Below are 22,322 nucleotides of genomic sequence, written 5' to 3'. Positions count from 1 at the left end.
TAAATCGACAGATATTGTAAGGTCAGGTTGTGGTCTGTGCTGTGAAGGGAAGTGCAGCAGGGTAATAGGTGGAATGGAAATGGGCAACTTTTCCCTATAAAGGGCTCTTTCATGAATATATTCAGCCTGGCAGGCCGGGCAGTCTCTGCCGTAACCACTCAACTCTGCCGTTGTAATATGAAAACAGCCATAGACCCATGTCAGCCAGCAGGCATGGCTTTGTTCCAATAAAACTTTATTTACAAAACAGGTAGAATTTGGCCAGTGGGCTGTCATTTGTCAACCTCTAAAATGGAGACTAAAAGGGGTTGCTATTTTTTTTTTTTTTTTTTTGTAGTTTTAGTAGAGACAGGGTTTCACCATGTTGGCCAGGGTGGTCTTGAACTCCTGACCTCAAGTGATCCACCTGCCTCGCCCTCCCAAGGTGCTGGTATTACAGGCGTGAGCCACCAGCACCAAGCTGGGGGTTGCTATTTTAGAGAAGTCTCTGGTGTGGGAAAGGAGGGTTTGAGATGATGATGGAACAAGCCAAGGAGATATATGGTGGAATAATATTCTGAGCAACAGACGCAGCCAGTGCCAAGGTCCTGGGGCAGAAGTATGCTTGACCCATTTAAGGAATGCTAAGGACTTCAGATTGTGTTCTAAGCATGATGAGTTTTGAGCTGGGTATGTCCAGTCATTTGCAGCCTGAGGGTTATCTTCTCACCATGGAGAATCATGAGAAGATTGAAATATGTCTATAGAAACCCACTGGATATTCTCTCCTTTCCTTAGACAATCTGGCAGCTGAGCTAGAAGCCAACCTCGGCCTCATTGAAGAAATTTCAGGGTATCTAAAAATCCGCCGATCCTACGCTCTGGTGTCACTTTCCTTCTTCCGGAAGTTACGTCTGATTCGAGGAGAGACCTTGGAAATCGGGTACATGGGCCTGATTGTGTGTATGGCCTGAGTGCTAACTAGGAAGTTCGTGTATTAGAAAAACTTAAGGATTTTTTCGGCCAGGTGTGGTGGCTGATGCCTGTAATCCCAGCATTTTAGGAGGCCAACGTGGGCGAATCACTTGAGGCGGGGAGTTCAAGACCAGCCTGGCCAACATGGTGAAACCCTGTCTCTACTAAAAGTACAAAAATTAGCCAGGTGTGATAGTGCATGCCTGTAATCCCAGCTACTTGGGAGGCTGAGGCAGGAGAATAGCTTGAACCTGGGAGGCAGAGGTTGCAGTGAGCCAAGATCACACTACTGCACTCCAGCCTGGGTGACAGAGTGAGACTCTGTCCAAAAAAAAAAAAAGAAAAGAAAAGGAAAAACTTAAGGATTTTTTAAAAATCAAATAAAAACAAATTAAAAAACAAATAAAAGTATATCTGGCAAAACCTCGGGAAAAAAGAACTTGGAATGTGCCTAAAGGTCCATCCAGCCAAAAATTGTAAAAGTTTTTTTATAGTCATTCTTGAGAAACAAAAGTGGGAGCAGCCCAACCTTGGTGCCCATCCTCCAAGGGTACAGGCTGGAATTTTTGCTAAATTTGCTGTTTGGGCTGCATTGTAAGTAGAGTTTAGCATGCATAAAATGAACATTCCCTCTTAGTCCCAATTGTCCATCCTAATTTCTGGGATGGACTCCATCTCAGTATATTCCAGTATATTCCAACCTTCTCCTTGAGGTCCTAGAAACTCTATTAGCAAAACAGCAGAAACTCAAACTAGCTAGATCAAGATTGACTCATAGGCAGGAGGTCTGTGGAAGACCCAGATTCTTTCCATCTTTGTGCTCCTCATGGTCACAAGATGGCTGCCTCAGCCCCAGCCTCACATCTGTAGAACAGACAGCAAATGGGGAAAGGGACAAAAGGACATGTTAATCAACATGAGCTGGTAAGTGACTTGAGAAGGTGGTCTAAACAATATAGTTTAGACTATATTATCTGTACTCCAGCCTAGGCACCAGAGTGAGAATCCATCTCAATAAAAAACAAACAAACAAACAAACAAAAACCTTCAATGGCTCCTTTCTCCTTATTAAGGATAGCCACATGTTCTTGGTCTTGGTCTGGCATGCAATATACTAGAGGGTCTGGTCCATTGCAACTACAGCTATTTCCTGTCACCTATTGGCCAAAACAGGCTACTTTGCTCTTCCCTGAACTCAGCTTAGGTGCCTCTGTGTTATCAGTATTTCCCCTATTTGCAGAAATTGGTTTCTGCAAAACCTATTCCTCAGTCCATCACAGACTCACCACCCCTCTTCAAGACTGAGCTGAGCCTCCTTCCTGGCCATGAAATCTTCCTCAACTTCCTCTGTTATCCACATTCAACAAATATGTGTTGAGTATGTGCCAAGCAAGTGGAGAGGATTAGGCATGTAGCACTGAACAAGATCAACTCCGAGCATGGCCACACCATCTTGGAGTTGTAGAAGACCAGCCATTGAATGACTAGATGTGTGTGTTATTTCCATAGGAACTACTCCTTCTATGCCTTGGACAACCAGAACCTAAGGCAGCTCTGGGATTGGAGCAAACACAACCTCACCATCACTCAGGGGAAACTCTTCTTCCACTATAACCCCAAACTCTGCTTGTCAGAAATCCACAAGATGGAAGAAGTTTCAGGAACCAAGGGGCGCCAGGAGAGAAACGACATTGCCCTGAAGACCAATGGGGACCAGGCATCCTGTAAGTCACTGGTCCCCAACCTTTTTGGCATGAGGGACCGGTTTAGTGGAAGATGGTTTTTCCATGGACTGGTGGTGGGTGGGGATGGTTTCAGCATGATTCAAGTGCATTACATTTACTATGCACTTTATTCCTATTATGATTACATTGTAATATATAATGAAAGAATTGTACAACTCACCATCATGTAGAATCAATGGGAACCCTGAGCTTGTGTTCCTGCAACTAGATGGTCCCAGCTGGGGGTGATGGGAGACAGTGACAGATCATCAGGCATTAGATTTTCATAAGGAGTGTGCAGTCTAGATACCTCATGTACACAGTTCACAATAGGGTTCACGCCCCTGTGAGAATCTAATGCCGCCGCTAATCTGACAGGAGGCAGAACTCAGGTGGTCATGCAAGCGATGGGGAGTGACTGTAAATACAGATGAAGCTTCACTTGCTCACCCATCACTCACCTCCTGCTGTACAGCCCTGTTCGTAACAGGCCATGGATAAGTACTGGTCTGTGGCCCAGGGGCTGGGGACCCCTGCTGTAAGTGGTCCACAAACCAGATAATGTGGCTGTCCTCTCTCATCCGTCACAGTCACCCCCAGGGGGTATTACTTCCCTCTAACAACTCACTGTGTGATAGGCTTTCTTACTGAGGGCAGATTCTGCACATTTATTAATATCATCACTATGCTTACTGTGCCATATAGTACCGGATACGGGATGAAGTCATACAAGCACTGAATGAATGGATGAATGAATGATGGATGAATGGATGACACCTTCTTAGATGTGTATCAGGCTGATGCTGAAGACTTCAAAGTTGAGTAAAATACCTATGTCAGTCTGCATCTCCTGGGAAGTGACTGCCAAGTTGAAGTTAGGAGTGCAGAAAATGTATTGAGGGTAATATTCATAAAATATGAAACAGAGGAAGAGCTTCTTTTTTTGGGGGGGACAGAGTCTTGCTCTGTCACCCAGGGCTGGAGTGCAGTGGTGTGATCTTGGCTCACTGCAACCTCCTCCTCCTGGGTTCAGGTAATTCTCTCACCTCAGCCTCCAGAGTAGCTGGGATTACAGGCACATGCCACCAAGCCCGGCTAATTTTTTTTTTTGTATTTTTAGTAGAGACAGGGTTTTGCCATGTTGGCCAGGGTGGTCTTGAACTCCTGACCTCAGGTGATCCTCCCGCCTCGGCCTCCCAAAGTGCTGAGATTACAGGTGTGAGCCACCACGCTCAGCCATGAAGAGCCTTTTGACAATAGCGTGTGTCTGACCTCTGTGAACAGAGAGCGGGAAGGAGGGAGGACAGGGCTGGGAGAGTCTCAGATGGTGATGCATCCCTGAGTCTTAGCCAAACCCAGAAAGAGATCAAGGCCACGGTTGTCTGCAGGGAAGTTCTGCATTGCAAAGGGACGGCCAGGCATCTACCAAGCTCAGTCATAGGTGGGGGCTGTCCAGGGAGAGTCAGGTTTTGGCTGGAATGCTACAGCAGGTCCTGCAGTTTCTGCAGCTGCAGGCTGCCTGCTGACTGCACTTCCCTGACAGATTCTAAACAGTGAGCTGCCAAGGGCTTCTGAGACACCTTCATGGGGAGTTAGTTACTTATGTCAAAATGTAGTGCAAAGGCTGGGCATGGTGGCTCACGCCTGGAATCCCAGCACTCTGGGAGGCCGAGGCGGGCAGATCACTTGAGGTCAGGAGTTCGAGACCAGCCTGGCCAATGTGGTGAAACCCCATCTCTACTAAAAAAAAAAAATACAAAAACTAGCTGGACGTGGTGGTGGGTGCCTGTAATCCCAGCTACTTGAGAGGCTGAGGCATGAGAATTGCTTAAACCCGGTAGGTGGACTGCACTCCAGTCTTGGTGACAGAGCAAGACTGTCTCAAAAAAAATGTAGTGCAAGGAGAGAGAGCGAGGTTGGGGTGAGGTTTAGGAGAGGGTTTGTTTTCTAGGCAGAGAGAATTACTTAGATGCGTCTCTCCAATGTCTAATGATCTGCAGGCTCCCTAAACTCACTTGGCATGGGTTTATTTGCCCTGGAGTTGCACCTCCTTCCAGGTCAGTCTTACAAGTCCATGTGCGAGACAACGTTGTGTCAGGACAAACATCACCCTTGGAAATCCCTTCCTCCAATAACTATTGGCCGGTTGTCCTTCTTGCGCGGGTACAGACTGCGCTTATTCAGTTGACTGTCTGGCTGAGTCAAGTCATTGGCTTACGTGAGTGTGAGTGGCCAAGTTGCAAAACTGGCTCTTACCTTTGAATCTTCCCCCATTCATACTCAGCCAGGCACATGGGGAGGAGACCCTTAAGGGAATAGCAGCCTCACCTCTGCCTTCTCACGGTCCCTCCAGGAAGTGTGGGGTTCCCAGGCTTTGGTCTGAAACTACACTGAAATAGCTCATTTTCGCCTTTTGTTTTAACTTTTCCAGGTGAAAATGAGTTACTTAAATTTTCTTACATTCGGACATCTTTTGACAAGATCTTGCTGAGATGGGAGCCGTACTGGCCCCCCGACTTCCGAGACCTCTTGGGGTTCATGCTGTTCTACAAAGAGGCGTAAGTAGAAGAGTTAGAGAGACGCCGCGGAGGCGAGGGCTGGCTGGCTCTGTGCTTGCTACGTTTGTGCTCCAATCTGCCCCTCTTGGGTTCCTGTCTATCTCCCTCCTCCTCCTGGAATAAATATCTTAGTTTCCTTTTTACAATCTCACCAGTCGATGGCATGCAAAGTCAGTAGTGTCTGCTTTTATCAAATGCCTAAAATGGAAGCAGACAGCTTTCCCGTAGAAGCCCGGACTGGCCAGTTTCCTGGGGCAATATTCCATTTTGCCTTGCCTGTGTATGTCTCATCAGACATCTTTGGTAGTCAGGAGCTCAGTCTACTAAGTGGATGTTATCAAATGTATTGCTTATCTATTTTTCTTTTTTATCCCCAATTTTTTTTCTTTTTTTTTTGAGACAGAGTCTTGTTCTGTTGCCCAGGGTACAGTGCAGTGGCACGATCTTGGCTCACTGCAACCTCTGACTCCCGGGTTCAAGCGGTTCTCCTGCCTCAGTCTCTTGAGTAGCTGAGATTATGGGCATACACCATCACACGTAGCTAATTTGTGTATTTTTGATAGAGACGGGTTTTGCCATGTTGGCCAGGCTGGTCTCAAACTCCTGACCTCAGGTGATCCGCCCACCTTGGCCTCCCAAAGTGCTGGGATTACAGGTGTGAGCCACCGCACCTGACCAGTAGTAATATTAATAATAGTTCTAGCCCTCAAGATTTACCTTGTGCCTTGCTGAGCACTTACACACAGTCTAATCTTATCAGTAACTTGTGAGGGAGCTCCTGCTATTACTATTATTACAGATTGAATATCCCTAATCTGAAAATCTGAAATTTATAATGCTCCAAAATCCAAAGCTTTTTGAGGGCCGACTTGATACTCAAAGGAGATGCTTATTGGAGCATTTCAGATTTCAGATTTTTAGATTAGAGATACTGAACCAGTACAATGCAAATTAACTAGTAAAATGTAAATATTTCAAAACCCCAAAATATCCAAAATCCAAAACACTTCTGGTCCCAAGCATTTATTTATTTATTTATTTATGTTTTTGAAACAGAGTCTCCCTTTGTCGCCCAGGCTGGAGTGCAGTGGTGCAATCTCAGCTGATGCTACCTCTGCCTCCCGGGTTCAAGCAATTCTCCTGCCTCAGCCTCCTGAATAGCTGGGATTACAAGCATCTGCCACCATGCCCGGATAATTTTTGTATTTTTAGTAGAGACGGGGTTTCACCATGTTGGCCAGGCTGGTCTCGAACTCCTGACTTCTGGTGATCCGCCATTCTCGGCCTCCCAAAGTGCTGGGATTACAGGCATGAGCCACTGCACTTGGCCAAGTCTCAAGTATTTTGAATAAGGGATGCCCAAGCTGTGTTTTTTCACTGAGATGTCAGGGTTGACAGTTCCTTTCTCTTTGGCTGTTCCCGAGTTATTTTTTCTTGCGGCATTAGATTGTTGGGTGAGTAACATGTGACCCTATGGGATGTAACTTCCCAGGCCTCATCTGCACGGCACTCAGTGTGACGGTCTTGTAAGGGTAACTGCCTTCTGCTGTTTTGTCTTGAAAGCCCTTATCAAAATGTGACGGAGTTCGACGGGCAGGATGCATGTGGTTCCAACAGTTGGACGGTGGTAGACATTGACCCACCCCTGAGGTCCAACGACCCCAAATCACAGAACCACCCAGGGTGGCTGATGCGGGGTCTGAAGCCCTGGACCCAGTATGCCATCTTCGTGAAGACCCTGGTCACCTTTTCGGATGAACGCCGGACCTATGGGGCCAAGAGTGACATCATTTATGTCCAGACAGATGCCACCAGTGAGTGTGTCTTGGGAATGTGAATTCGTATGTGAATCAGACCTCTTGCTTTTAACAGGCTGATGCAGTGAGGTTGTATAAAATGCTCCTTGATATGGTTATTGGCTTTTTTTTTTTTTAAGACAGGGTCTTACTTTGTCACCCAGGCTGGAGTGCAGTGCAGTGGCGTGATCATGGCTCACTGCAGCCTCAAACTCCTGGGCTCAAGCAATCCTCCTGCCTCAGCCTCCTAAGTAGAAGGAACTACCAGAGTATACCACCATGTGTGGCTTTTTTTTTTTTTTTTTCTTTGAGATGAAGTCTCACTCTGTCACCCGGACTGGAGTGCAATGGCATGATCTCGGCTCACTGCAACCTCCGCCTCCCAGGTTCAAGTAATTCTCCCACCTCAGCCTCCTGAGTAGCTGGGACTACAGGCATGCACCACTACACCCAGCTAATTTTTGTATTTCTTGTAGAGACAGAACGTTGCTGTGTTACCCAGGCTGGTCTTGAACCCCTGGCCTCAAGTGATCCTCCTGCCTCGGCCTCCCAAAGTCCTGGGATTAGAAGTGTGAGCCACCTTGCCCAGTCAGTTATTGGCTTTTAAAGGAGCTGGGTATTGAGGCTTATAGTTTCAGACGAGGCAGTAGCAACAAGCCACTTGATGGGAATATTTATATTTTTCATCCTATTATGAAAAATTGTCAAATATTCACAACACAGAACAAAAACCCCATAGTTAGCCGCCTCCCAGCTTCAGCCTTTGGTCATTTTTGTTTCATCTCGACGCCTCTTCCCTCTTCCCACTTGTTACTTCTTTTTGTTTTGTTGTTTGTTTTGGCCTGGAGTATTTCACAGCAATTTAATTATGTTTGTTTGTTTGAGATGGAGTCTCACTCTGTCACCCAGGCTGGAGTGCAGTGGTGCCATCTGGACTCACTGCAACCTCCACCTCCCAGGTTCAAGTGATTCTCCTGCCTCAGCCTCCCAAGTTGCTGGGATTACAGCACACTTGGCTAATTTTTGTTTTGTTTGGTTTTGTTTTGTTTTTTGAGACAGAGTCTCACTCTGTCACCCAGGCTGGAGTGCAGTGGTGTGATCTCAGCTCACTGTAACCTCCCCGTCCCGGTTCAAGTGATTCTCCTGCCTCAGCCTCCCAAGTAGCTGCAACTACAGGCGTGCCACCACGCCCAGCTAATTTTTGTATTTTTAGTAGAGATGGGATTTCACCATGTTGGCCAGGATGGTCTCAATCTCTTGACCTGCAATCTGCCCACCTTGGCCTCCCAAAGTGCTGGGATTACAGGCATGAGCCACCATGCCAGCCTTTTTTTTTTTTTTTTTTTTGAGATGGAGTTTCGCTCTTGTTGCCCAGGCTGGAGTGCAATGGCCCTATCTCAGCTCACTGCAACCTCTGCCTCCTGGGTTCAAGCGATTCTCCTGCCTCAGCCTCCCGAGTAACTGGGATTACATGCATGCACCACCACGATTGGCGAAATTTTTTTTTTGTAGAGACAAGGTTTCTGCATGTTGGTCAGGCTGGTCTCAAACTCCGAGTCTCAGGTGATCCGCCCGCCTCGGCTTCCCAAAGTGCTGGGATTACAGGCATGAGCCACCGCGCCCAGCCATTTTTGTATTTTTAATAGAGACGGGGCTTCACCATGTTGGCCAGGCTGCTCTGGAACTCCTGACCTCAAATGATCCGCCCACCTTGGCCTCCCAAAGTGCTGGGATTACAGGCATGAGCCACTGGGTCCGGCCTAATTATATTTTTGTAAAACCGAAGTGCTTCTCTTATAGCAGTAGTTCCCAAAGGAGGTTAACTGCTCTTCCAGGGAACAGCTGCCAATCAATGTCTGGAGACATTTTTGGTTGTTACAGCTGTGGAGATGAAACCACTGGCATTTCGTGGGTGGAAGCCAGAGAGGCTGTTCCATATCCTGCAACACACAGGATGCACCCTCCTTCATGACAAAGAATTATCCAGCCCTAAAAGCCAATAGTACTAAGGGTGAGAAACCCCGCCCTGTAGGCTCAAATTCAAGCTTTTTTTTTTTTTTTTAACGGAGTTTCACTCTTGTCTCTCAGGCTGGAGTTCAATGGCGCATTCTCAGCTCACTGCAACCTCTGCCCAGGTTCAAGATTCTCCTGCCTCAGCCTCCCAGGAAGCTGAGATTACAGGCGCCCACCACCATGTCCAGCTAATTTTTTTTTGTTTTTTTTAGTAGAGATAGGGTTTCACCATGTTGGCCAGGTGTAGTCTCGAACTCCTGATCTCAGGTGATTCAGATGATTCGCCCACCTCGGCCTTCTAAAGTGCTGGGATTACAGGCATGAGCCACTGTGCCTGGCCTCGAATTCAAACTTTATAAATCAACCCTATCTTCTTCAGTTAATCCCCGCTCATTCATCCTGTATCTTTTAGTGACACCAAAAGACTTACAGTTTCCAGAAACTTCTAGCCCCCAGGTGTTTGGACTCCCTCCCCATCCCCAGCTCCCTCGGCCACCTCCGTTACTTTGGGTTTTTTGGGTTTTGTTTGGTTGGTTGGTGGTGGTTTTTTTTTTCTTTTTGTTTTGTTTTGTTTTGAGACGGACTCTTGCTCTGTCACCCAGGCTGGAGTGCAGTGGCGCAATCTCGGCTCACGGCAAGCTCCGCCTCCCAGGTTCACGCCATTCTCCTGCCTCAGCCTCCCGAGTAGCTGGGACTACAGGCGCCTGCCACCACGCCCGGCTAATTTTTTGTATTTTTAGTAGAGACGGGGTTTCACTGTGTTAACCAGGATGGTCTCGATCTCCTGACCTCGTGATCCGCCTGCCTTGGCCGCCCAAAGTGCTGGGATGGGTGCCCTCATGATGTCTTTAACTTGTGTGTCCCCTGCCATCCTCCCACCATCTTTCTTTGCACACTGTTTCTCATGATGGACCCATTTCCTTTCTCCCTGGCAGACCCCTCCGTGCCCCTGGATCCAATCTCAGTGTCTAACTCATCATCCCAGATTATTTTGAAGTGGAAACCCCCCTCCGACCCCAATGGCAACATCACCCACTACCTGGTTTTCTGGGAGAGGCAGGCGGAAGACAGTGAGCTGTTCGAACTGGATTATTGCCTCAAAGGTAAGTGCGGGCAGCTGTGCTAGGATCGGTGGGGTTTGCACACGTGTGTCTGATGCACTTTGCTTCACCTCTAGGGAAGCAGCTATCTCTTCCCGTGTCTCAGTGTCAGAAGGCACACACACACACACACTCCATTCTATCTCATATGAAAACACACATACATGTTTTTATCTATTTATTTATTTATTTTATTTTTTATTTATTTACTTTTTTGAGATGGAGTTTCGCTCTTGTTGCCCAGGCTGGAGTGCAATGGTGCGACCTTGGCTCATCGCAACCTCCACCTCTCGGGTTCAAGTGATTCTCCTGCATCAGCCTCCCGAGTAGCTGGGATTACAGGCATGCGCCACCACGCCTGGCTAATTTGGTATTTTTAGTAGGGACGGGGTTTCTCCACGTTGGTCAGCCTGGTCTCAAACTCCCGACCTCAGGTGACCTCAGGTGATCCACCCACCTCGGCCTCCCAAAGTGCTGGGATTACAGGCATGAGCCACCACACCCGGCCTATTTTTTTTTTTTTTTTGAGACAGGGTCTTACTCTGTTGCCCAGGCTGGAGTGTAGTGGCATGATCTCTGCTCACTGCAACCTCCACCTCCCAGGCTCAAGCAATCCTCCTGCCTCAGCTTCATGAGTTGCTGGAACACCACAATTGTCTGCAGGTGTGCACCAGCATGCCCAGGTAATTTTTTTTTTTTTTTTTTTTTGAGACAGGGTCTCACTCTGTCACCCAGGCTGGAGTGCAGTGGCATGATCTTGGCTCATTGCAACTTCTGCCTCCCAGGCGCAAGCGATTCTCCTGCCTCAGGCTCCTGAGTAGCTGGGACTACAGGCGCCTGCCACCACACCCGGCTAATTTTTTGTATTTTTTAGTAGAGACGGGGTTTCACCATGTTGGCCAGGCTGGTCTTGAACTCCTGACCTCAAATGATCCACCTGCCTCGGCCTCCCAAAGTGCTGTGATTACAGGCATGAGCCACCACGCCTGGCCCTGGCTAATTTTTAAACTTCTTTTTGTAGAGATGGAGTCTCCTTATATTGCCCAGGCTGGTCTCAAACTCCTGGCTTCAAGCAATTCACCCCCCTCAGCCTCCCAAAGCGCTGGGATTACAGGCGTGAGCCACTATGACCGGCTCATACATACACATTTTTAAACATCGTAACACAAGCACGCACTGAAGACTTGTGTCAAAACCAGATTTTTCCCATGTCTTGGCACCATTTCCCTCTGGGATTTTCTCCTCTTGTCTGTCCTTCTTTTTCCCTCCCTGCCTTCCTTGTTCTCTTCATCCCTCCTCACACTGATGGGGATGCAGCTGTGTTAACCCACGCAAGACTTCCGTGCAAAGCTAGAAACACAACTAATGGTTATTGACAAAGTCAGGGAAGGATTTTGGCCCCACTGAGATCCTTTAGTTGTAAGGATCGAAGGCAGCAAGAATCGGTTATCTCATATCCCCCACCCCATACTTTCAATTAAAAATGTCTGCCAGGCTTGGCGCTCATGCCTGTAATCCCAGCACGTTGGGAGGCCAAGGTGGGAGGATCACTGGAGGCCAGGAGTTTGAGACCAGCCTGGGCAACATAGCAAGATCCCATCTCTACAAAAAATTTAAAAAATGGTGGTGTACACCTGTAGTCCCAGTTACTTGGGAGGCCCATGCGGGAGGATCTCTTGAGCCCAGGAGTTCAAGTCTGCAGTGAGCTATGATTATTCCAATGCACAACAGCCTGGGTGACAGAGCAAGACCCTGTCTCTATATATATAAAAAAAAATTATACAAAATAAAAAAATGGCATTAAGTGCATTCACAATGTTGTGCAATCATTTTATTGTATAAAAATTATATTTATAAATAAAATTTATAATATAAATAATTATATAAATAATTTTATTATAAAACTTAATGACAAATTTTTCTTAATCTTGTTTACTTAATGAACCTCCATCCATCTGAAGGAAAATGGAATAATATTTAAAGTCTCAAACTAGTGTGTATACATTAGTTTAAAATTATTATTATTATTCTTTTCTTTTTTTTTTTTTTTTGACACGGAGTCTCACTCCATCACCCAGGCTGGAGCGCAGTGGCTTGATCTTGGCTCACTGCAACCTCCACCTGCTGGGTTCAAGCGATTCTTGTGCCTTAGCCTCCTGAATAGCTGGGATTACAGGTGCTGCCACTACACCGGCTAATTTTTGTATTTTTAGTAGAGACGGGGTTTCACCATGTTGGCCAGGGTGGTCTTGAATTCCTGACCTCAAATGATCCACCCGCCTCAGCCTCCCAAAGTGCTGGGATTACAGGCGTGAGTCACCGCGCCCGGCCTAAAATTATTTTAACATTGGGTTTTTTTAAAACCCACCAAACTGGAGAAGCATCTGTCACTTTTTTCTTTTTCTTTTTCTTCTTCTTTTTTAAGATGGGGTCTCACTGTGTTGTCCAGGCTGGAGTGCAGTGGCACAATCATAGCTCGCTGCAGGCTTGAACTCCTGGGCTCAAACGATCTTCCCGCCTCAGCCTCCTGAGTAGCTGGACTACACAGGACTACAGGCCTGAGACACTATACCCGGCTAATTATTTAAAATAATTTTTTTGGCCGGGCACAGTGGCTCATGCCTGTAATCCCAGCACTTTGGGAGGCCGAGGCGGGTGGATCACCAGGGGTCAGGAGTTTGAGACCACCCTGGCCAATATGGCAAAACCCCGTCTCTACTCAAAATACAAAAATTAGCCAGGCGTGGGCCTGTAATCCCAGCTACTCAGGAGGCTGAGGCAGAAGAATCGCTTGAACCCGGGAGGTGGAGGTTGCAATGAGCCGAGATTGCACCATTGCACTCCAGCCTGGGTAACAAAAGCGAAACTCCATCTAAGAAAAATAATAATAATAAAAATAATAATAATTTTTTAGAGGTGGGGATCTTGATATGTTGCCCAGGGTGGTCTTGAACTCCTGACCACAAGTGATCCTCCTGCCTCAGCCTCCCAAAGTGCTGGTATTACAGGCCTGAGCCACTGCGCTGGGCCCATTTCCTTCTTTAGTTTTGGTTTCCTTGTGCGTCTTGATGTATTTTTCTTGAGATATTTTCTGTTAGTGATATCCTCGGTCCATGACCCTGGAGGAGAAGGCCAGGGGGCCGCTGGTGAGGTGTGGCTGAGGCCGGGAGCTCAACATTTGCTCTTGGCTCTGGCCCTGACCTGCTGAAGGGCTTTGGCTAAGTTCCCAAGCAAGTCACTGTCTGCCTCCTTTTTGGGAGAAGGGGCGGGAGGACAGATGATCTCTGGGAGCTGTCCCAGCTCTAAGCTCATATGCTATATGGATGTGTGTGACATCATCCCCGCCTGAGCCGAGGGTTGCAAACGTGATTTATCTGCTCTGATGCTTTATATAACTCCAGGGCGAGTCCAGTCATCAGCTCCGCTGTAAGCTGTTGGCCCTGCATTCAAGTAACCAGAACCACCCGTGAGAGCTGCCACCAGCAATGTCACTCAAAGCTTCCTTTTCTTTTTTTTAAATTCCGAAAGCCTAAATCTGTAATTACCAAGGGACCATTTAAACATGGTTTTATTTGTAATTGTCACAAAGTTAATAGCATTAAAAGGAAACTCACTAAGGACAAATTCTGTGTGTTTTCACTCCTAGGAGGTGCCTAGAGTCCTCAGATTCATAGAGACAGAAAGTAGAATGGGGAGTGCCAGGGACTGCGGAGGGGACGGGTTGAGGACAGAGTTTCAGTTTGGGAAGATGAGAAAGTTCCGGAGATGATGGTGGTGATGATTGCACAACATTGTGAATGCACTTAATACCACAGAACTGCACACTTAAAATGGTTGAGATTTACCAGGCACAGTGGCTCACGCCTGTAATCCCAGCACACTGGGAGGCCGAGGTGGGGTGGATCACTTTGAGGCCAGGAGTTCGAGACCAGCCTGGGCAACATGGTGAAACCCCGTCTCTACTAAAAATACAAAAATTAGCTGGGTGTGGTGGTGGATGCCTGTAATCCCAGCTACTCAGGAGGCTGAGGCAGGAGAATCGCTTGAATCTGGGAGGCGGAGGTTGCAGTGAGCCGAGATCATGCCATTGCACTCCAGCCTGGCAACAGAGCAAGACTCCGCCAAAAACAAAACAAAACAAAACAAAAAAACAAAAATTGAGATGGTAAATTGGTAAATTTTATGTGATGTTTATTTTTCCACAATTTAAAACACACACACACACACAAATAAATAAGCTTACAAACCCTTCCTGTTAATATCACTAGTGTATATGTTGTTATCACGGTAAAATATACATCACATACAATTTATTATTATAACCATGTTTCAGAGCACAGTTGAGCTGCATTGAGTGCATTGCCGTGGTTGTGCGGCCATTACCACCATCATCTCCAGAACTTTCTCATCTTCTCAAACTGAAACTCTGTCCCCATGAAACACTCACTCCCCTTCTTCTTCCCCCAACCCCAGCACCCACCATCCTCCTGTCTCTGTGAATCTGATTCTAGAGACTTCATTATGCTTCATTTTTCTTCTCTTTTCTTTTCTTTTTTTTTTTTTTGAGACAGAGTCTCGCTCTGTCACCCAGGCTGGAATGCAGTGGCGTGATCTCGGCTCACTGCAAGCTCCACCTCCCGGGTTCACGCCATTCTCCTGCGTCAGCCTCCCGAGTAGCTGGGACTACAGGCGCCCGCCACCACACCCGGCTAATTTTTTGTATTTTTTAGTAGAGACGGGGTTTCACCGTGTTAGCCAGGATGGTCTCGATCTCCTGACCTCGTGATCCGCCCACCTTGGCCTCCCAACGTGCTGGGATTACAGGCGTGAGTCACCGCGCCTGGCCCATTATGCTTCATTTTTCTAATCTCAGAAAAACCACAGTGTACCATGTTTCATGCAGTGGATTCTAGGAAGAGGTAGCAGGTATCAGGAATGATACCTGTGCCTGAACAAATATCCCTTCCTCTCCAAATAATAATAATAATAATAATAATAATAATAATAATAATAATAATACCAGGAGCTTCCCTTATTCAGGCAGTTCTACATTTTTTTTTCCATCTGTAATGCTGTAACTAGCTCCCATCAGAGTTAACCCAGGCAGGTTATTCTATGTCTATTTATAAACTTAAGAAGTATTTTCCAGTCTCTCATAGGCTTTTAAAGCTGTGTAAATACTTGGGTTTCCGAGTGGATACTCACCATTCACAGGAGGGTACTTGATACACGATTTAGAGCTTATTGTCTATCCTCGAGGCATTAAGGGGAGGAGAGAAAATGGAATTTCCTTTGCTCAGCAGTCACCAGGCACCAAGCAGGGTGGCAGCAGGGGAGGTGACTCTCCAGGGACTGTTGCAGATTTTGCTTGTAAAGAGCTGTGTCCGTCCATCTTAGTGGCTGTACCAGAGGCGTAACTGTGCTTGCACCATGGTTCACAAGAACCCTGGGATTTGACTTCAGGGCTTAAGACATGACCAGCTGCGGTACTTAAGTATTGTAGGCTGGGCGCGATGGCTCATGCCTGTAATCCCAGCACTTTGGGAGGCCAAGGCGGGCAGATCGTTCGAGCTCAGGAGTTTGAGATCAGCCTGGCCAACACAGCAAAACTCTGTCTCTACCAAAAAAAAAAAAAAAAAAAAATACAAAAATTGGCTGGGCGCAGTGGCTCATGCCTGTAATCCCAGCACTTTGGGAGGCCAAGGCGAGTGGATCACCTGAGGTCGGGAGTTTAAGACCAGCCTGGCCAACATGGCAAAACCCCGTCTCTAATAAAAATACAAAAAAAAAAAAAAAAATGCCAGGCGCGGTGGCTCAAGCCTGTAATCCCAGCACTTTGGGAGGCTGAGGTGGGTGGACCACCTGAGGTCAGGAGTTCAGACCAGCCTGGCCAATATGGCCAAACCCCGTCTCTATTAAAAATACAAAATTAGCCGGGCATGGTGGTGCATGCCTGTAGTCCCAGCTACTTGGGAGGCTGAGGCAGGAGAATGGTGTGAACCTGGGAGGCAGAGCTTGCAGTGAGCCGAGATAGCGCCACTGCAGTCCGGCCTGGGCAACAAGAGCGAGACTCCATCCCCCCCCAAAAAAAACAAAAAACAAACAAAAAACAAACAAACAAACAAAAAATTAGCCAGGTGTGATGGTGCATGCCTGTAATCCCAGTTACGGGGAGTGGAGCTGAGACAGGAGAATCGCTTGAACCCAGGAGGCAGAGGTTGCAGTGAGCCAAGATTGCGCCACTGCACTGCAGCCTGGGCGACAGAGCAAGACCCCATCTCAAAAAAAAAAGAGAGAGAGAAATAGTATTGTATTTCGTATTTTTAGGACTGCTACCTTTATAAGCTACTGGTGTTCTTCTTCATTTATTAATTTTTAAATTCCCTTTTCTATGCATGTTTGAAAAGTTCCTTCCTCTATCTCCTCTCATGCCTTTAGGTCAGGGTTTCTCTACCTTGGTGTTTTTTCTGTCTGGCGTTGGATCATTCTCTGGGGTGGGACTGTCCTGAGCACTTCAGGGTGCTAAGCAGCATCCCTGGTCTCCACCCATTCCACGCTCCAGGAGGACGCCCCAGCCAGGTCCTGACACCTAAAAATATCTCCAGATGTTGCCCGATGTCCCTAGTAGGAGACAAAATCACCCCCTGGGTGAGAACCATTCACTGATCAAGTCTGATTTCTGGACTCATGAATGGACCCCTTAGAATTCCATGTGGAGGCCCAGTGTGGTGACTCAGGCCTGTAATTCCAGCACTTTGGGAGGCCAAGGTGGGCAGATCACATGAGGTCAGGAGTTCCAGACCAGCCTGGCCAACATGATGAAACCCTGTCTCTGCTAAAAATACAAAACATTAGCCAGGGTGGTGGCAGGCGCCTGTAATCCCAGCTACTTGAGAGGCTGAGGCAGGAGACTCACTTGAATCCAGGAGGCGGAGGCTGCAGTGAGCCAAGATCACGCCACTGCACTCCAGCCTGGGCGACAGAGCAAGACTGTCTCAAAAAAAAAAAAAAAAAAAGAATTCCATATGGAATTCTACTCTGCCCTCCCATCTTATTTGTGTGGTTGATTAATTGATTGATTGATTCCTTCAGGCAGCTGTGACCTGGCTCCTTCTCCTCCTCCTTCTTCTTCTTCTTTCTTTTTCTTCTTCTTCAACATGATTTCACTCTGTTGCCCAGGCTGGAGTGCAGTGGCCCCATCTCAGCTCACTGCAGCCTCGACTTCCCAGGCTCAAGCGATCCTCCTACCTCAGCCTCCTGAGTAGCTGGGATTACAGGCGCACACCACCATGCCTGGCTAATTTTTGTATTGTTTGGTAGAGACGGAGTTTCATCTTGTTGGCCAGGCTCATCTTGAACTCCTGGGCTCAAGTGATCCTTCCCCCTTAGCCTCCCAAAGTTCTGGTATTACAGGCAAGAGCCACTGTACCTGGCCCACTTTATCTTTTTCTAACCCCATTCTCTCTCTCACCCGCTTCTAGCTACATTGGTTTCCAGAGATTTTTTTTTTTTTTTTTTTTTTTTTTGAGAGATGGAATGCTTCCTCTGTCACCCAGGCTGGAGTGCAGTGGCGCGATCTTGGCTCACTGCAACCTCCGCCTCCCAGGTTCAAGTGATTCTCCTGCCTCAGCCTCCCAAGTAGCTGGGACTACAGGCATGTGCCACCACGTGCAGCTGATTTTTGGATTTTTTAGTAGAGACAGCGTTTCACTATATGTTGGCCAGGCTGGTCTCGAACTCCTGACCTCAAGTGATCCTCCCGCCTCGGCCTCCCAAAGTGCTGGGATTACAGGAGAGGGCCACCACGCCTGGCCAGACATTTTTTAATGTGCCAAGAAAATTCCTGTCCTGGGGCCTTTCCGCTGGGTTTCTGCTATGTCTGAATTGCTTTACACCACGATATGTGGATGGTGCTTTCCTTTGCTGAATTCAGGATGTCTCAGTGGTGACTTTCTTTGAGACCCCTTCATGAAAATGGCACCCCCAGACACCCACTGTTCTTTTACCCCAACATTTGACCTGTGACTGTGTATTTATGAGTTTATTGTAGACTGTAAGTCCATTGAAGACAGAAGCATTGTCTGGTTACCTTATAATCTTCAGTCCTGTGATTATGGTGTCGGGCAGTTGTTGCCTTTTTTTGAGACAGAGTCTCGCTGTTGTCGCCTAGGCTGGAGTGCAATGGTTCGATCTCGGCTCACTGCAACCTCTGCTTCCCGGGTTCAAACGATCCTCCTGCCTCAGCCTCCTGAGTAGCTGGGATTACAGGCACCCACCACCATGCCCGGCTACTTTTGTATTTTTAGTAGAGATGGGGTTTCACCATGTTGGCTAGGATGGTCCGGACCTCCTGATCTCAGGTGATCTGCCTGCCTCGGCCTCCCAAAGTGCTGGGATTACAGGAGTGAGCCACCACGCCCGGCCACCTGGCAGTTTCTATTAGGTTGGTACAAAAGTAATTGTGGGCCGGGCGCAGTGGCTCACGCCTGTAATCCCAGCACTTTGGGAGGCCAAGGCGGGCAGATCACGAGGTCAGGAGATCGAGACCATCCTGGCTAACACAATGAAACCCCATCTCTACTAAAAATACAAAAAATTAGCCGGGCGTGGCAGTGGCCGCCTGTAGTCCCAGCTACTCAGGAGGCTGAGGCAGGAGAATGGCGTGAACCCAAGCGGTGGAGCTTGCAGTGAGCCAAGATCGTGCCACTGCACTCCAGCCTGGGCAACAGAATGAGACTCCATCTCAAAAAAAAAAAAAAAAAAAAAAAGTAATTGTGTTTTTTTGCCATTACTTTTAATAGCAAAAGCTGCAATTACTTATGCACTAACCTAATAAAACATGTTGACATGCACTTCTCAGATGACACTCTAGATACAGATATTTTATTTATTTATTTATTATTTTTTTGAAACGGAGTCTCGCTCTGTCACCCAGGCTGGAGTGCAGTGGCGCCATCTCAGCTCACTGCAACCTCCATCTCCCAGGTTCAAGCGATTCTCCTGCTTGGCCTGCTGAGTAGCTGGGATTACAGGCATGCGCCACTACACCTGGCTAATTTTTGTATTTTTAGTAAAGACGGGGTTTCACCATGTTGGCCAGGCTGGTCTCGAACTCCTGACCTCAGGTGGTCTGCCTACCTCAGCCTCCCAAAGTGCTGGGATTACAGGTGTGAGCTGCCTGGCCTATTTTTATTGGTTATTTTACTTTATTTTTAGTAGAGACAGGGTTTCACCACATTGCCCAGGCTGGTCTTGAACTCCTGGGCTCACGTGATCCTCACACCTCGGCCTCCGAAAGTGCCAGGATTAAGGGTGTGAGCCACTGTGCTCGGCTATATTTTTAATCTTTTGAGACAGGGTTCTACTCTGTCACCCAGGCTGAAGTGTAGGGGCGCAATCATAGCTCACTGCAGCCTCGAACTCCTGGGCTCAAGCGATCCTCTCACCTGAGCCTCCCAAGTAGCTGGGACCACAGGCGTGAACCATAGTGTCTGGCTTTTTTCCAAAGCGGAACTCAAATCTAGGCTCTGTCTCAGCTCAGCCTCTCTGAGAAGGCCCCCTTCACTGTGTATGTGTGTGGTGTGTGTGTGGTGCGTGTATGGTGTGTGTGTGGTGTGTGGCGTGGGTGTGTGGTGGTGTGTGTGTGATTTGTGTGGTGTGTGAGTGGTGTGTGTGTGGTGTGTGGTGTGTGGTGTGGGTGTGGTGTGTGTGTCATTTGTGTGGTGTGTGGTATGGTGTGTGAGGTGTGCATGTGGTGTGTGGTGTGTGTGGTGCGTGTATGGTGTGTGTGGGGTGTGTGGGGTGTGAGGTGTGTGTGGTTGTGTGTGGTGTGTGTGGTGTGTGTGTGGTGCATGTATGGTGTGTGTGGTGTGTGGCGTGGGTGTGTGTGGTGTGTGTGATTTGTGTGGTGTGTGGTGTGTGTGAGGTGTGTATGTGGTGTGTGTGTGGTGCGTGTATGGTGTGTGTGTGGTTTGTGTGTGGTGTGTATGGTGTGTGTGTGGTGTGTATGGTGTGTATGTGGTGTGTGTCGTGTGTGTGTGGTGCATGTATGGTGTGTGTGGTGTGTGGCGTGGGTGTGTGGTGTGTGTGATTTGTGTGGTGTGTGGTGTGTGTGAGGTGTGTATGTGGTGTGTGTGTGATGCGTGTATGGTGTGTGTGTGGTTTGTGTGTGGTGTGTGTGTGGTGTGTATGGTGTGTATGTGGTGTGTGTGGGGTGTGTGTGGTTGTGTGTGTGGTGTGTGTGTGGTATGTATGGTGTGTGTGGTTGTGTGTGTGGTGTGTGTATGTGTGGTCTGTTTGGTGTGTGTATGGTGTGTGTGTGGTGTGTGTGTGGTGTGTGTGGTTGTGTGTTTGTGGTGTGTGGTGTGTGTATGTGTGGTCTGTTGTGTGGCGTGTGTGGTGTGTGTGCGGTGTGTGTGTGGTGCGTGTATGGTGTGTGTGTGGTGTGTGGCGTGGGTGTGTGTAGTATGTGTGTGATTTGTGTGGTGTGTGTGGTGTGTGGTATGGTGTGTGAGGTGTGCATATGGTGTGTGGTGTGTGTGTGGTGCATGTATGGTGTGTTTGTGGTGTGTGTGGTGCGTGTGTGGTGTGTGTGTGGTGTGTGGTGCGTGTGTGGTGTGTGTGTGGTGTGTGGTGTGTGTGGTGCATGTATGGTGTGTTTGTGGTGTGTGTGGTGCGTGTGTGGTGTGTGTGTGGTGTGTGGTGCGTGTGTGGTGTGTGTGTGGTGTGTGGTGTGTGTGGTGCATGTATGGTGTGTGTGGTGTGTGGCGTGGGTGTGTGTGGTGTGTGTGTGGTGTGTGGTGTGGTGTGAGGTGTGCATGTAGTGTGTGTGTGTGGTGCGTGTATGGTGTGTGTGGGGTGTGTGGGGTGCGTGTGTGGTGTGTGTGGTTGTATGTGTGGTGTGTGTATGGTGTGTGTGTGGTGTGTGTGTGGTTGTGTATGTGTGGTGTGTGTGTGGTATGTGTGGTGTGTGTGTGGTTGTGTGTTTGTGGTGTGTGTATGTGTGGTGTGTTGTGTGGTGTGTGTGGTGTGTGTGTGGTTGTGTGTTTGTGGCGTGTTGTGTGGTGTGTGTGTGTGGGGGGTGTGTGTGTGTGTATGTGTGTTCAGCCGCAGAGACTTGAGCCCCCCTTTTCTGTTTCTTTCTCCAGGGCTGAAGCTGCCCTCGAGGACCTGGTCTCCACCATTCGAGTCTGAAGATTCTCAGAAGCACAACCAGAGTGAGTATGAGGATTCGGCCGGCGAATGCTGCTCCTGTCCAAAGACAGACTCTCAGATCCTGAAGGAGCTGGAGGAGTCCTCGTTTAGGAAGACGTTTGAGGATTACCTGCACAACGTGGTTTTCGTCCCCAGGTCAGGACTTGGCGCTGGGCTCTCTTAGTGGGTGCCAATTGGCTTGGTGTTGGTGGAAGGTCATTACTTAGGGACCGAGAGGTAGTGGGACCCAGAGACGGCAGAAGGGTGGGTGGAGTCTGAATGGAGCCCTTTCCTGGGTGGAGGAAGAGATCTTGCAATTTCGAAATTTCAAGGGGAATTTTATCAGGAAGAGCAAATAATCGCACAAAAGGGGAAAAATGGACAAAACTCAGCATTTGCCTTTCTTACCTCTCCTAAGCTGGTCTCCATGTGAGTTCCAAAACAAACTCCGTTAGACAATTAACATTTTTTTTTCTCTCTCTCTCTTTTTTTTTTTTTTTTTTGACAGAGTCTCACTCTATCGTCCAGGCTGGAGTGCGGTGGTGCAATTTCAGCTCACCCTTTCCGGGTTCAAGTGATTCTTGTGCCTCAGCCTCCCAAGTAGCTGGGACTACAGGTGCGCAGCACCACGCCCAGCTAATTTTTATATTTTTAGTAGAGACGGGGTTTTGCCATGTTGGCCAGGCTGGTCTCGAACCCCTGACCTCAGGTGATCTGCCTGCCTCGGCCTCCCAAAGTGCTGGGATTATAGGTGTGAGCCACCGTGCCTGGCCATGATGATTGAGGCTTTAGCTGGGTGCAGTGGTATAAGCCTGTGGTCCCAGCTACTTGGGAAGCCGAGGTGGTAGGGTTGCTTGAGGCCAGCCTGGGCAACATAATGAGACTCTATCGCTACAAAAAAAAAAAAAAAAAAAAAAAAAAAAAAAAACCAGTTTAAAAATTAGTCAGGCATGGTAATGCATGCCTGAACTCCTAGCCCATGGG

The 22,322-nt window shown here is 48.0% G+C and overlaps 1 protein-coding gene across 4 annotated transcripts in view; it reads left to right on the top strand.

Moving 5' to 3' along the window:
- INSR (insulin receptor) overlaps positions 1–22,322 on the top strand; it is a 184,586-nt gene that overhangs the window by 122,133 nt on the left and 40,131 nt on the right. For all 4 annotated transcript variants that reach the window (XM_063801090.1, XM_016934853.4, XM_024351320.3 and 1 more), the window contains exons 5-10: positions 778–922; positions 2,464–2,678; positions 5,110–5,236; positions 6,800–7,050; positions 9,981–10,148; positions 21,293–21,494. In XM_063801090.1, the coding sequence (XP_063657160.1) occupies positions 778–922; positions 2,464–2,678; positions 5,110–5,236; positions 6,800–7,050; positions 9,981–10,148; positions 21,293–21,494 (1,108 nt within the window). The remainder of the gene's footprint in view (positions 1–777; positions 923–2,463; positions 2,679–5,109; positions 5,237–6,799; positions 7,051–9,980; positions 10,149–21,292; positions 21,495–22,322) is intronic.

Source organism: Pan troglodytes, chromosome 20 (genome assembly GCF_028858775.2).
Source record: "Pan troglodytes isolate AG18354 chromosome 20, NHGRI_mPanTro3-v2.0_pri, whole genome shotgun sequence".
In the NCBI taxonomy this organism is placed as follows: domain Eukaryota; kingdom Metazoa; phylum Chordata; class Mammalia; order Primates; family Hominidae; genus Pan; species Pan troglodytes.
This window is presented reverse-complemented; position numbering and strand designations above follow the sequence as displayed.